The 14,028-nt window shown below is 43.1% G+C and overlaps 1 protein-coding gene across 1 annotated transcript in view; it reads right to left on the reverse strand.

Annotated features, from left to right (window-relative positions):
- The window catches only part of SYNE2 (spectrin repeat containing nuclear envelope protein 2), a 158,870-nt gene that overhangs the window by 63,244 nt on the left and 81,598 nt on the right, over positions 1-14,028 (reverse strand). The window contains exons 64-77 of the mRNA XM_066551868.1: positions 13,818-13,892; positions 12,630-12,749; positions 11,745-11,852; positions 9,926-10,138; positions 8,047-8,214; positions 6,961-7,080; positions 5,920-6,032; positions 5,171-5,312; positions 4,122-4,253; positions 3,437-3,589; positions 2,975-3,184; positions 1,633-1,734; positions 486-605; positions 123-323 (exon numbers count right to left, since the gene is read on the reverse strand). Coding sequence (XP_066407965.1) covers positions 123-323; positions 486-605; positions 1,633-1,734; positions 2,975-3,184; positions 3,437-3,589; positions 4,122-4,253; positions 5,171-5,312; positions 5,920-6,032; positions 6,961-7,080; positions 8,047-8,214; positions 9,926-10,138; positions 11,745-11,852; positions 12,630-12,749; positions 13,818-13,892 — 1,977 coding nt within the window. The remainder of the gene's footprint in view (positions 1-122; positions 324-485; positions 606-1,632; positions 1,735-2,974; positions 3,185-3,436; positions 3,590-4,121; positions 4,254-5,170; positions 5,313-5,919; positions 6,033-6,960; positions 7,081-8,046; positions 8,215-9,925; positions 10,139-11,744; positions 11,853-12,629; positions 12,750-13,817; positions 13,893-14,028) is intronic.

The raw sequence follows: 14,028 nt of genomic DNA on the forward strand, positions 1-14,028 counted from the left end.
CAGTCCCTCCCCTTTGCTATGAGCCAGTCACTCTCCTCCACTACACTGGAGAGAAACCAGACCCAGAAAACAGTTCTCCTTGCTATGCTGACCTGAGCAGTGCTGTGAACAACACCTCATACCTTGTGATTTTTCAGGTGAGACTGCAGAGCTGCTCTGCTCTTTGTTAGGTGCTTTGGATCTTGTGCCATCTTCTCTCTTCCAATAGCTACCAGCTCTGCAAACCCATGTAGCAAGTCCTCATACTGGCTTTCACTGATGGCAGGGGAGTTCAGCTCCACATACTTTGCTTTCAGAATCCCCCACATGTCATCCAGAACATCCTGAAAATGCAAACACTGTGCAGTGATCCATGAAGGAGAGAAATGAATCCCACAAACTCACAGGATACAAAATAACCATCAGCCTTTTGATGCTGCAAATGCATTGCTCAGAAGAATCAAACCTTGCTGAGTAAGTGGAAACTGTACTGTGCTCTTACTTACCTCTAATTTATAAGCTTCCTGGATTAAGGTGATAGGTAACTGCAATCTTTCTCCATGGCCTCTCAATTTTGCTACTTGGTTTTCAAAGTTTTGCAGCTCCACAGCACAGTCATCAATTTTCTGGGTGAAGGACAAAATCAACTGTTAGGAAGAGTTCCATTCCAATAAACTTTCCATTATCACTGGTGGGGCAGTGAATCCAGTGGCTGGATCTCTCCTGTGCTAGCACTTCAGAAAATCCAATGAGTTTATAAACTAAATGGACAAACCATGGCATAACTTACTGTGTTCACACAGCACAGCCAGGGAAATCAGGTCAGGTGTCTCAGGACAACATTCAACATGCCTTTCCATTTACTAAATCAAGAGCAGCCATTAAAAGGAATCATGGACTCAGAAAACAGGTTTTTCTTATGAATCAGAAACACTCAGGGATTGAGACAGGATCCCTCTGAAGGAAGGAAAGCTATGTACTTCTGGCATTCCTATACCTAACAGAATATAGCCAGTCCTTGCTAGGGAATTCAGCAGGGAACACAGCTCCCAGTCTGGCAGAAAATTATGCCTCTAAGCAAGGTTATGAGCCTGTACAAAGAAAGCTTCAGAATACCTGCCCCGCTTTGGTAATAAGTAGGTAAATGGCCAATGACCATTCTGAGGAGGACATGCAGTCTGTTAATTTTTAATTTTCTGCTAATCCCAATAAAGATCAAAGGAAATAGCTTAACTGGTCAAATTCCATATAATAAAGTGCTCATAAATGCTGCAGGAGAAGATGGAAATACCAGAGTCCTATTCCCACAAAGAAAAGGTAGATAGACATAAGAAAAGGTATAACATGTGTAGCTCTTTTTCTTCCCTGCCATAGCATGGTGGGTATTTGCTCTGGGAGGTTGAGGAGAGACTGGTTCCTCCACTCCAACCACTAAAATGTCTGGAATTAGGTCTGAGTATGGACTGGGGTGTAGTTAAAAAAAAAAAAAAGGGGGTGGTGGTGAATATGGCAAATACTGAACTCTCTCCTTTTCCAATTTTAAAAACCCAAGTTAGACTCAAACTTTAGAAATTATGAAACTTCACAAATTTCAGAAGGCTGGAAATAAGAGCTAATGCTGTAAAACCTCTCATTTCCTTCAAATAAAATTACCTGGAGCTGTTCAGAAACATTATGTCCACGTAGTTCATTCAAGCATTGTTGCAGAGCAGCTTTTTTCTCAGTTAACTGATCATAGAGTAGCCTGGTTTGATTCTGCAAAAGAAACAAACATCAGAAATATATCACATTAACAGGAGTATAGTAATGAGCAGACAAAATTACACAGCAAACAAAATTATTACCTCTTTAAACAAACACATTTTTTTTTCCTCTTAAACAAACAAACAAAAAAACTCCACCAAAATAAAGCATATGCATTATGGGCTTAAAGCAGAAATTGGACAGGGGAAATTCTGAGTCTGTGTAGTATGTAAGAAGCAGATTACTCTGTCACAATGATCCTCTGTGACTGTAAAAATCTGAGAAACTGGTAAGAGAATCAAATTTTTCTCTTCTGAAAATGGGAAAATGAGCCCATTACTGGGGACTGATGGAGCTTTATGGATTCTGCATAAATAAACATTGCAAGACCAGTTCTGTGGCTGTTTGGAGACAACATCCCAGTGTTCCTCAAAAGGGCTGCTTTATTATTCAGCAGTAAAGGGCCAGGATGACTTGCAGATGATGAGCACACTCGAGTTTTGCTGGACACTGCAAGTTGTATTTCAAAGAGCAGACTCTTCCTTCCTTAGTTCAGACTAAAGACCTGATCTGAATATTTTCCAGCAATAGTTTTAGATTTAGCACATCACAAGAATCTAAAGAAAAGCTTCTCACTATCTGCTTTTCCAACAAAGAACAAAAGAAGGAAAATATGTGCAACTATAGCTTCTGCTTCTGTGGCACAAAATCTCAAGGAACAGTAAATGCAGTGGGGTCAAATCAACCTCCAACACATTGACAAAAATAGCCCAGTGTCAGACATGGCACCACAAAGGAGGAAGCCTGCCTCTCCTGAGGACACAGCAGCTGAAAGAACATATGAAACCCCCCTTGGCCTCATCCCTACACACAGAAACTGCTTTAGCCTGCAGCTCAGCCTGCATGGCACCCCAGGTTACTTCCATACTTTCTGCATGCAAATTTTCTACTGTGATCCAGGCCTCTGTGGTCGTCAGCATTGCAAACAGCACTGCCACCAGGAAAATTAATCTGCTTCTTGAGAGGCCAAGACAAGTGTTTTAAGTAGTGGAGAGAGAAAAGAGAGAGAAAAGAGAGACAAAAGAGAGAGAAAAGAGAGACAAAAGAGAGAGAAAAGAGAGACAAAAGAGAGAGAAAGGAAAAGAGAAAAGAGAAACCCCATTAGAGGTTGCTCATCTGTAACCCAAATGCATTAACACCGACAAGCCTAACAGATGCTGTGAAACAGGATGTGCATTTGGCAGTGGAGTACCAGGTAATTGCTATTATGATCCAGCCCAGCTTTCATGGAGCTGCTCCTTGAAGCAGTGGCAGCTTGAGTTTGCTCCAGCCGTGCCTGCAGGTTGTTAAAGCACTCGCAGAACACATCTGTGCTCCCACCAGCGCAGCTGATGGACTTCAGGAGATCATCCTTTTTATCACTCAGATCAGCATGAAGTTTTTGCAGCTCCACAGACAGAGTCTAAAGGGTTGAAAGAAAAGCAAAATAAATGAAAATGGTCTGTGCAAGGACTCTTGCCTGTAAGAGGCAGCAGGACTTGAGTTGATAATTATTAAAAACAACAGGCCCAAATCTGTGCAATACAAAATTCTTTGGCAGCGTTATTCCTGGATAAAGCCAGCAGAATGGAGAGGAAATACCAGGCCATATATATTCTGCTGTAACAGAAATCCACTGGGGGTTCTCCTTCCCTGAAGGATTTGGGGCAGTTACCTCATAGAGAGCCTGCTGCACAGCTGCCTCTTCAGTGGAGAGCACGGAGGTGTTCAGCATCTCCTCCATGTTGTTCAAACACCGGCTGATTGCCAGAAGCAGCTCAAACAACTTTCTGTCCAAATTGGAAGAGACTTCCTCTGCCACATTATCCTGGGTCAATGCAAGCCAGTTTTCAGTACTTTTACCCAAGGCATGGCTAAGATTCATTCACTCAAATAAGGTTAGATGTTTGCTCAGCTAACACTAAAATGGAATTAATGAAATACTGAGGGATAGACTTGGATACATGCATGTAACATTCAGAGCTGTCAAGGCCAAAGCTGAGACAATGACCCTTTATGTATTGGACAGTGGCTGTGCCCTTACAGGTCCCTAATCTCAGGCATGAGCACAAGAAGTTTGTCTTGTCAGCTCCCATCCGGCTTTATACAGTTTGAGGATTTTTACTCACACTAGCAAACTTTTGGACTCAGGCAGAAGTATCATAGTGGAAAATTTGGAATATTTCCTTTCAAAATCCTCAACCTATTTCTACATTACAGCCCATACACAACACAGCAGCTCACTACAGTGAATGCCATTTGCAGTAATAGGATTACTGGCTGTTTCCCAGTGTCCAAGCAGTGTCCTGTGTGTAGAATCCCTGGGTTTTTTTGCAATGATTAGGACATGCCATTTTTACCTGTGCATGCACCACATTTGCTTCCTGGCTCAGGTCTCCCAGCTGGACAGTGTAAGTTTTCAGCTCTTCCACAGTTGGGGTTCCTGCACCTGAGAATGTGCCTCGAGGCAGCACGTTCATCTTTGTTGTGATCTAACATTTGGAAAAAGAACATTGCAATTAGAACAGCTCAAATGAAGACAGGCTATGGGCAACACAAGAACACTGCTGTCAAAAAGCATTAAAAGATTCAAGGCACTGATATAAAGCACCTGGATAGCAGGGTTCCCTTTTCACTGGCATAAGCTGGACAGGCTATGCCTTGATGGGAGCTTGACTGAAAAATGAGTCTCTGATTCCCAGCTTTATGGGATACAGCTGAAGTTTGGGTTATGGCAACCCTACTGCCCACTGCAGGGTAAGTCTTCCCTGAGGCAGAGCTGACATTCATCCTTTTACATGTCTGATATTCTTCCACGTATTGCAGCAATTTCAGAGGATAGAAAATCTAATAATTCTAATTTAGTATGAACAAAACTGTTAATAACAGGAGTTATAGTTTTATCCAAGCAGTAAAAGTCTGCAGTCTTTTCAGAACATACACACAGCTCAAACTCTAGATCTCTACATCTCTTTAATGTGTGAGAATGAGAGAACGCAACAGTGAATGGCAAAACAAAATTTAAGCCAGAGATTTGCTTTGACCAAAATGTTCTCACTTGTGGGAACTGAGATTTCACCCACATCCACGGGAACCAGCTGTGAGCTTGCTGGGTAACTGCCTCAATGCTCTTGGAAGGAGTAAGCAGATAACATCTACTCTGAAAATTAACCACAGGGATTCACCTAAGTGCTCCCACACTGTGCTCAGCAGTCACTACTTCAGAGACATGATTTACCTCAAAGTAAAATTAAAAGACAATTATGAAAACACAGTGCAGTAACAATCTCCTCTGGAGAACCCTTGCACAGATTTCAGTTACCTGATGGAGAGCCATGCTACTATGAGACAGAAAGATACACTAATTGCTATCTACACTATCAGAGTGTTTTATGGAACTTAAACAAACCTGAGGTTCCACAAGCTGGCAGAGAGGAGATTTCATCTTTGATGAGAGTTCCTGTTGTAAATATTGCCATTTATTACCCATTTGATCTTTTGGAGCTAAGGTGGCATCAGCCTGCTTGCTCTTTGAGTCAGATTCTCCATTGCTGTATTGAGAAAACATTGTTAGAATGACAATTACTGAAGCAGAGTAAAACTAGGTTTCTTGTATAAGATTAGTTTCTCTTGCTCATGCCTCAAAAGCAAAGTGAAGTCAAGTGCATGTATGAGTATTAATCCAAGCTTTGATAAACTTGGACTTTCCCCTCTGCATGAAATATGCCAGAGGCTGCTGGCAGCCTCCACCTCTGAGTACAGTCCTGTAGGAAGTGCTGGTTCTGTGCTGGAAGGTGCCTGATCCCGGTGTCCCCTTTTTCAAAGCTGCCGCCTTTACACTGGCTGGGTGTGCCAGTGCATCTGTGAGCCATGGCTGTGAGCAGAGGGACCCCACCTGCCTACAGATGGGCCTGATTTAGCTCATGGCAGGTGCCAGTCATGTCTGCTAGCAAGATTCTGAACTCTGCAGTCAGCTCAGGATCCCAGAGGCTGTCACATAAATGAGCCTCCATTTCTCTGGACTATTGAAGCCCCAAGCTTCTGCCATTTTTCTTCTAGAGGCACACAGAACCAAGGAACAGAACCAGGGATGCCACTTCAGCAAGTTTAGGCAGTTTTACATCACTGAATCTGGTAACTGCTTGTGTTATTCTGTACCTGGCTTCTGATTTTGGAGTCACGCTGTCCTCAAGCTGTGGCTGCATTTTTTCCACACACGACTCAATAAAGTCAATGAGGCTTTTCTGCTCAGCTGATTTTAATTTCAGGTCCTGTGCACAGAGAATACCATGAACAGTTATGTGAACTGTAATAATCTGAAGGGATGATTGTGCTTTTTCAATCACATTTTATGTGAAATCATTTAGCAAAGGAAAAAAAGACTACATCTGTCAAAATAAAATGCAGTTTATGTATGAACATGAATCTACAGAACAAACCATTTTCTGCAAACATGCATTTTTATGGAATATATTTCTACCTGAGCTAAAGTTTTAAAAGCAAAACCCAACCAGAAACAAATTACATATAGAAATTTAAACACCACTGACTGCAATCCTTACATAAAGAAGCAGGCAAGGGAAAATGGGGATTTGCTCAAATATGAGTTTGAGTTCCATTAGTTAAAAATAGAGTGTTGAGTGAAAAGTGAGCAATTTTAGCAGCTCAAGCTGGACCACTTTCTCCAGCTCTTTTCCAATAGCATGAAAAAGGCAAAAGTTAATTTACAGTTAGCAAAATAGAAGTAATTTGCAGAGCAAATTACAGAACATTACAAGATTCTTACATTGTGTTAACAACAACCTTCAGAGTCATAGTGAGTTAGCCCATGGGAATATGTTCACAAAACTTTAGTTTTAAACTTACCTTCAAAAACAGTACCAGTGTATAGATTCAGATTTCATGATACATCAGTGTTTTACAGCTAGGACTCTTGCCTTGTTTCACAGTGATTCAGATGGCATCACCCACCCCTCCAATCTCCTAGCTTTATATTACTAAAACTTTTGAACAAGGGATTTTTAGGGGTGAGGCCTTTCTCCATCCTGACAAACTCCCCAAATCCTGGAGGAGATGGGCAGCTGAAACCAGCACTTGACAGAGTTGATCCCACAGGGAAAACTGCAGCAGGTGTAGGAGCAGCTGTCCCCCAGCCCACAGGGGACATGGAGCAGCCTGACCTGGAGGAGAATTCACTACCTGGGGCTGCTGGAGCCCATTGTGCCAAGGCTGTTGGGCAAGGGGCAGCTGGGATGTGCTGAAACCATCAGAGTGCAGGATCTCCAGGGGCTCTGGGTCCATCCTCTCCCTGCTGGGAACCTGTAAAGAGACACCCATTGTGAGAAGGCTTCTGGACTTGACAAGAGAGCAGAACCCCACAGGTTCAGCCTGGGGAAAGGACAAAAGCTGCTTTGGACTTATCACACACAGAATCAGCAGCCATGAAACACAACTGCTGCTTTTGCAAATATTTTTGTCCAGTTGAATTTACTAAAAGTTTTAACATCCTAAGCATTCTAACCTTCTGCCAAGGTCCTCTCATGTGTCCCCCAACAGTTACTTTGCTTTCTTTGCTTTTCCTGCTAGTAGATTAGGTGATACTAACACTCCCTTCCTTTTGTTTGACCAAAATACAGTCATGTGCAATTTATTCTTATAAATCTGGTCACACACTTGGATTTTCAATCTGTCTGTGCTCACAGAAGTATTTCAACACAAGCCTTCACCAGTGCTAATTCACAACAGAGGGACTGTGGCTGCTCTTAAGCAAACACATCAGGTGGGCTTCTCTGATCCCTCACACAACAGAGGGAATGAGCTCTGAAGCCAGGAGTTATCATCTCACCCACTGGGAAACTCAGCAAAGACTGTGCAGCTGTGGTGCAGGAGAGCTGACAGAATCACTGCATTTAAACATTCTGCAAAGAGAAAATTACTAAAAGGTCTCTCTGCTTTGACACTGTCACAGATAAACATCATGGGCTTTTTGAGGCATTTAAAACTGAACCAAACCCTAAGTCCTTTTCCTGTGCTCTTAGCAGAATGCTGACCTCTGTCACTGAGCACTTAGAGCAGAAAAGATGGTGTTCAGAGAATCATTAATAATCCACTACTTGTTGTAAACTACAAGTAATTATGCAGCACTGTAAAGTAGAATAATAGCAACTCTGACATTTCTCCCTTCCTTGCTTCACATGGTGAGCTCTAACTGTTCTTCTGTAACCACAGACCAATAAAGCACCAGGACTCTCAACTCTTGCCCTGCACAACATTCACATGCTTTACCTGCTCTTCACCGTGCTTGTCTTGAAGCATCATCTGGACATTTTCCAAATTGCGCTTCACCTCCTTCAGCTTCAAGGAAAGAGCCTCTGTCTTTTGTTGGTAGTCTGCACTATCTCCACAATCTTCCAGTAAAGAAAGGACCTTTTGTTCAATCTCTGATAACCTCACCTAGAAGGGACAGCAGATAATTACTCATTCTCAGAAGTGTAACACTCCTTTTCTGACAACATTCTGAAGTCAATGCTCACATCTCCCCTCTCTGCACAGAAGAGAAACATGCAGGGGAAAAGAGAAATAGCTGCAATCCCCCTAGATTTTCTCCAATGTAGTCTTTTTATAATTTTATACAGAGTCAGTTTTAAAACTGTTTCAAACAAGAGCATCTGCAGGAGGCTATCTTAACTCAGGTATCAGGTATAAAACAGGAGAGCAGAAATGACAGACTCCATTTAATGCAACCAAGAAGACAACACACCTCAGTAGGGGAGAAAGGCAATGCACACACAGCTCACATCACTCTCTGGGAGGAATGATGCTGAACTACCAGCACATAGGAATGTTTCCATGTGACAGCCAGGCCATTGTAAACTGTTGGGATCTGATTTTTGATCCAAGCTGCTGTGAATCAAAGTGCATCCCTGCATACTTTAAACTCACATTCTTAGGGTGAGCATGGAGAAAGGTACCATGACTCAACTGCCAAGTAATCAACTGCAATAAATTAATTGCTTTACATAGTACACCCTTATCTAGAGACTGTTTCTCTTCCCTTCTGTGTGTATTTTTCTGTGTAGATCTTGACTAGAAAACCTTCTTCCCCTGCCCAAGCTCATGTCCTGATATTGAGCCAGATTGTTTGAAGCTGACAGGAATTCAGCCTGCTTGTTTCCACCAGCTGGAGCTGCCCTGGTGAAGCCTATGCTGACAGGAACCCTGAATGGGATCCAGACACAGCCAGCTGCTTAGGAGCACTCAGGATCCTAATTCCCACAGAGTTCAGCACCTGAGCACTTGGCTGAATCACAGCCTAAACCCAGAGGCACTCCAATTAAAAACAACCACCCAAAACAACAACAAAACAGCTGGTGATGTCTCCCAGTAATTTAAAATGGGGACATTTTGGTATTGTGAGTGAAATTTGTTGCTCTAGGTAGGCTCAGTGCCTGAAGCAAACTGGCACACACCAGACTGGCACAACAGGGAGCCTCAGCCCTGTTTTAATCTGCACATGCTGCATGCCAGGGCTCCCTCCGACCCAGCCCCTCGTGCCAGTCCTGTTTTCCTCCTCCCATTTTCACCAACAGGTACCACCCACTCCTTTTGTACTGCTGCCATGGGGGCAAGAGGATGCCCTAGGTGCACAGCAGTAGGTACAAATATCACCACTGCTCACTGAGGGAAGGGGGAAAGGCACTATTTTTCTGTGCTGGTAGTTTATGGAAAAAACTGAAGAAGGAGAACTTAGCAGTGTGGAAGGTTTCTTAGACCAGTCTTTTAAATCATTCTGACAAGCAGAAAGTGAAAATGTCAAAAGAAAAAAAATACTCTTTTGTTTCTAGCTGATTTATTATGATCAGGACCAATGAAATATTCCCTTTTAATAGAGGATTCAAACTGTACTCAGACATAGTTTTGGAAATAATCCAAATAAAACTAAAGCTTTACATATACTCCAGAATTCATTCTCCTGGATGCATACAGATCCCAACTCTAAAACCAGATATTTTAACCAAACCCTGGCAAAGCTGAAGCCAAGCAGTCACCTGCTCTGTGCAGAGGGTGAGGGAGCTGCTGAAGCAGGAGAGAGGAGCAGGCACAATGTCCTTCCTGCAGACACAGCCCAGGGAAGGGGATGGCAGCAGCAGTGTCACCTCCTTACCTGGCAATCAGCAAGCTGTGGCTCCACCATCTGCTGCCTTTGGGGGCTCTGAGGGGCTGAGCCCAGGGACACTTTAGTTTTGGCTAGCCATTGTTCCAGCTCTGCCACCTGGGCCTGGCACAGCAGGAGGATGGATTCTGGCGCAGGCCTCCCTCCATCCAGCGCTGTCTGTGAGCCCAGGGCGGCGTGGGGCACTGGAGGCGGCTGCTGGCTCTGGAGGAAAGCACATCAAAGCAGCCTGGTGAGCCACCTGGTTTTGTAATCTCCCTCCCCTCCCCTTAGCACTGAGAGATGATTAACTTCCACACTCACAGAGTGTGGAAACAACAAACCCCAAAACAGCTCCGTCGCCGCGTTCCCAGCCTTGCGGGGGGGGGGGAACCACAAACCAAGGAGGAAAGAAGGGAAACTCAGCAGGCAGGTGATCCAAGATCTGGTGTAACAAGTTTCCAGGCAGCAATTTGCATCTGAAGGGATCTACCTGAGCACAGCAGCTATACCTGAGCACACAGGGAGTGATGACTCACCATTAACCTGTTCTCCCCTGAGGAGAGATGTTTTTCTGTGGGAGTTACACACAAAAGCAATGCAGTTGGAAGCTGCAAAACAAGCTCTTGGACAATGTTTACAAGCTACTTGTGTGTGTTCAGTTCCAACAATTAAATATGCTTTACTTGGGCTCTAGATCATACAATTAAGAAATGGTGTATTTTTAAGGACGTCTTGTGCAATTCTTCTTAAACACACTCCTTGAAGAAGCAATATTGCATTGCACATGTCAATAACAAGAGTCCAAAGTACTTGGAGATAAAGAGCAGTGACTTGGAAGGCTGCACAGGTCTGTATATGCCTCCACATATGCAAATATTGGTAATCAGTAAGTAAATGAAGCAACACTACAAGAAGAGAATGCTCCCCTGGCTCCAGAGCACACATTCAGGCAACTGAGATGGCCAGTGCTAGTGCACAAGCTTCATATTAAAATGAGATTTGGCAGGGAAAAAAAGAGAGTCAAAATGCATTGTTCCAACTATCAGTGCCATCACAGAAGGACAGAACAGTTTGCCTAGGCAGGAGCCTTTAATGGTCACCTAGTTCCAATCCCCCTGGCACAGGATATTGGAAAAAAAAAATCTTCACTGAAAGGGTTGTCAGGCATTGGAACAGACTGCCCAGGGAAGTGGTGGAACCAGCATCCCTGAAGTGTTCAAAAATGTGGGACTTAAAGAGATATGGTTTAGTGCTGAGCATGGTGGTGCTGGGTGAATGGTTGGACTCTGTGATCCTGGAGGTCTCTTCCAACTTTAACAGCTCCAGGACTCTGTAATCCCAAAAGCTGAAGCTGCTCTGCCACCAGCTGTTGCTCCTGGCCTTCCTGGAGCACTCATGTCTGCAGACACTCTTTTGTATTTAACCTGCTGCCCACTCTTCTCTGAGCCTTTGCATGTCTTCCACAAAGCAGCAACACATGTCATGCTCCTCAATTCCTCCTGTAACTGCCATTTAAAAATTCCATGGCTGATGTATGTTTACATCACTCAACTCCTCCATTCATGCCTGTATGAATGACAGCAGCTTCCTTGCTGAAAATGCTCCATTTTCCATTTTTTTCACTAGAAAATTGCACTTTCAAGGGGCAATTGAAAATTTATCACCCAGAGCAGCAACAGGAAGAGGCCCACAAAGGGTTGCAGGTATCCCACCATATCATACTGAAGCAAACTCCAGCAGCAAAACCACAATGGACCAGGGCTTCTGCCCACTAGGTAGGTCACACTACTCACTCAGGGGGTCACCTTGGTCAGGCCTGCAAACTCACCACAGCCAGACTGCCATCGCCTGTGCCAGGACCTTCAGGGCCCTCCAAAGTTTGCAGAGATGTTTCTTCATCATGTTTACTGTGTGATTCAGTTAAAACATCCTCATCCTGGAGAGAGAGAGGCAATAGGGGAAATATTTCTTATCTTGCATACAGATGTGCAGTAGTGGAGATGTGGCACTTTGGGACATGGTTTAGTGGTGGACCTGGTAGTGCTTGATTTATGGTTGGACTTGATCTTAAAGGTCTTTTCCAACCTAAATGACTTTCTGATTCTATGTTCCACTGCCTTGTTGTGCTAGAGAAGTCTGGAAGAGCAGCAACCCCTCAACCTACTGTGGTCCTGGCTCAAGAATATTCACAGAGAGCAGTTTTGTTATGCCTGAGGCACTGATGTACAGAAACAAACAACTGCAGTTGTCACAACATTACTGAGGCAGCATGAAGAGCAGAACAAAATGGCACCAAAACTGCACCTGGTTGAGTGTTCCAGACACTGATTTCCTCATGTACAAAGTGAACTTCTTCCACAAATCATCCCCCACATTTTCAGAGCCTTTTCAGGAATCAGTGAAACAAGTTGCTGCTACTAAATGTGCATTTCTGCCCTTGGGGGTTTTGTGAAGCTCAAAGGAATTGGAATCATTGAATCATTTAGATTGGAACAAATGCTTAACGTCACTGAGTCCAACCAGCATGTACAACAGAAAGAGAGATTCTAAATGGCAAGATTTAGTGTTAGATGGAAGATATGAATTTGGCCACCTTGTTCTGCATTCCTACACTTCTCTTGCAGCGCAGCCTTCAGCAATAGTTAGGACTTGTGCAGATCTTTTCCACAAAGATGAGTTCCCACCTCCACAGAGAGAAACCTGAGTGCATTACCTGAACAATGCCATCTGACAAGGTACCAGAAGACCAAGAGGTTGCACTGTCTTCCTTGAGCCTTTCATCATCTCCTTCTGAAGGCCAAAGTCTTGCATCTTTCTCTGCGGCTGTACTTCCCTTTGAAAGCAGTAACAGCTCAGCTTTAGCTTCTGACCAGGAAGCTCAGATATTCCTCCAGGCAATGTAAAGCACTGCAAACTTCTCATAACACTTTATTTCTGCCTTGTTTATCTATCCATATTTGTGTTTCCCAAATCCCACCTCTCTTCTTGCTCTATAGCTCTACTGCAAGATGAGTGGCAGCTGGATGACACTGATAATGTTCTCTAGAGACTGCAGAATATTCTAATTTTTTACAGTATTAAAAAGAAAAAAACTAGAAAAAAAACCCCAAACAAACCAACAACCACCAAACCTACAAGACACTATCAATCCTTCTCCTGTCCTGTCCATTAAGAAGTCCTACATGTGAAGAAAATTGCACCAGTGAAGGTGTAGAGTGAGAAACCCTGAAACTGAAGTGCTTGGATCAATAGTGAGGCACAAGCTCTCCAGGCTGTTCAGACTTCTTTGCTCTGTCTTGCCATGGAGTTTTTTTTCCAAAAGCAATTAACTTTGCCCCTCTGCAGTTCACCTGGGCATTCAGACCCCTCAGATTCAGAGCAACCAGCAGGGCAGTGTCTCCCAATGTACCAGAAATCTCTTCTATCCAAACTTCTCTCCCAATAATCCAATCTCACCCTTTTTTTTCTTATGTTCAAACATATGGATAAATTCTTTTATGTTTTGGAATTTCAGAGGCTAATTCTTTCTGAAATCCACCTCTACATGGAAACACTGGTATTTAAGGCCATATTTTGCCTTTAACACTTCCACAAAGGGGGCATTAGCAATTAGGCAATCCCACCAAAAGCAGGATCACACCTAACAGAACAAGGTGATGTGTAATACTGCCACTGGCATATTGGTCCACTGGCTTGAGTGCAATTCCTTTGTATCCTGGAAGGATATTTTAAGTTGTTCTGAAATATTTCAGATTTTCACATTTTTCATAATTTCTGCATTACCAAAATCTTCTACCTTACATACACAACTATATAAATATATATATATATATATATATATATATACATATATATATATATATATATATATATAAAAAAATATAAAATACACTGGACTCACCTTGCTGTGTAAAGAACAGTCTTCTGATTCTTCATCTAAGGAAGGCAGAAGAGATATCACTCCTCTTTTTTTCAACTACAAAAACACACACACAGAGACAACCCAATTAATCATGACAAGAACAGCAAAAGCCTCTCCACTTCTGCCTGTAAACCAAAACAAATTTACCACTTGAGATCCACTTTTGGAGAAGCACTGAACATCTGGCAAC

Source organism: Molothrus aeneus, chromosome 6, assembly GCF_037042795.1.
Source record: "Molothrus aeneus isolate 106 chromosome 6, BPBGC_Maene_1.0, whole genome shotgun sequence".
Classification (NCBI taxonomy): Eukaryota; Metazoa; Chordata; class Aves; order Passeriformes; family Icteridae; genus Molothrus; species Molothrus aeneus.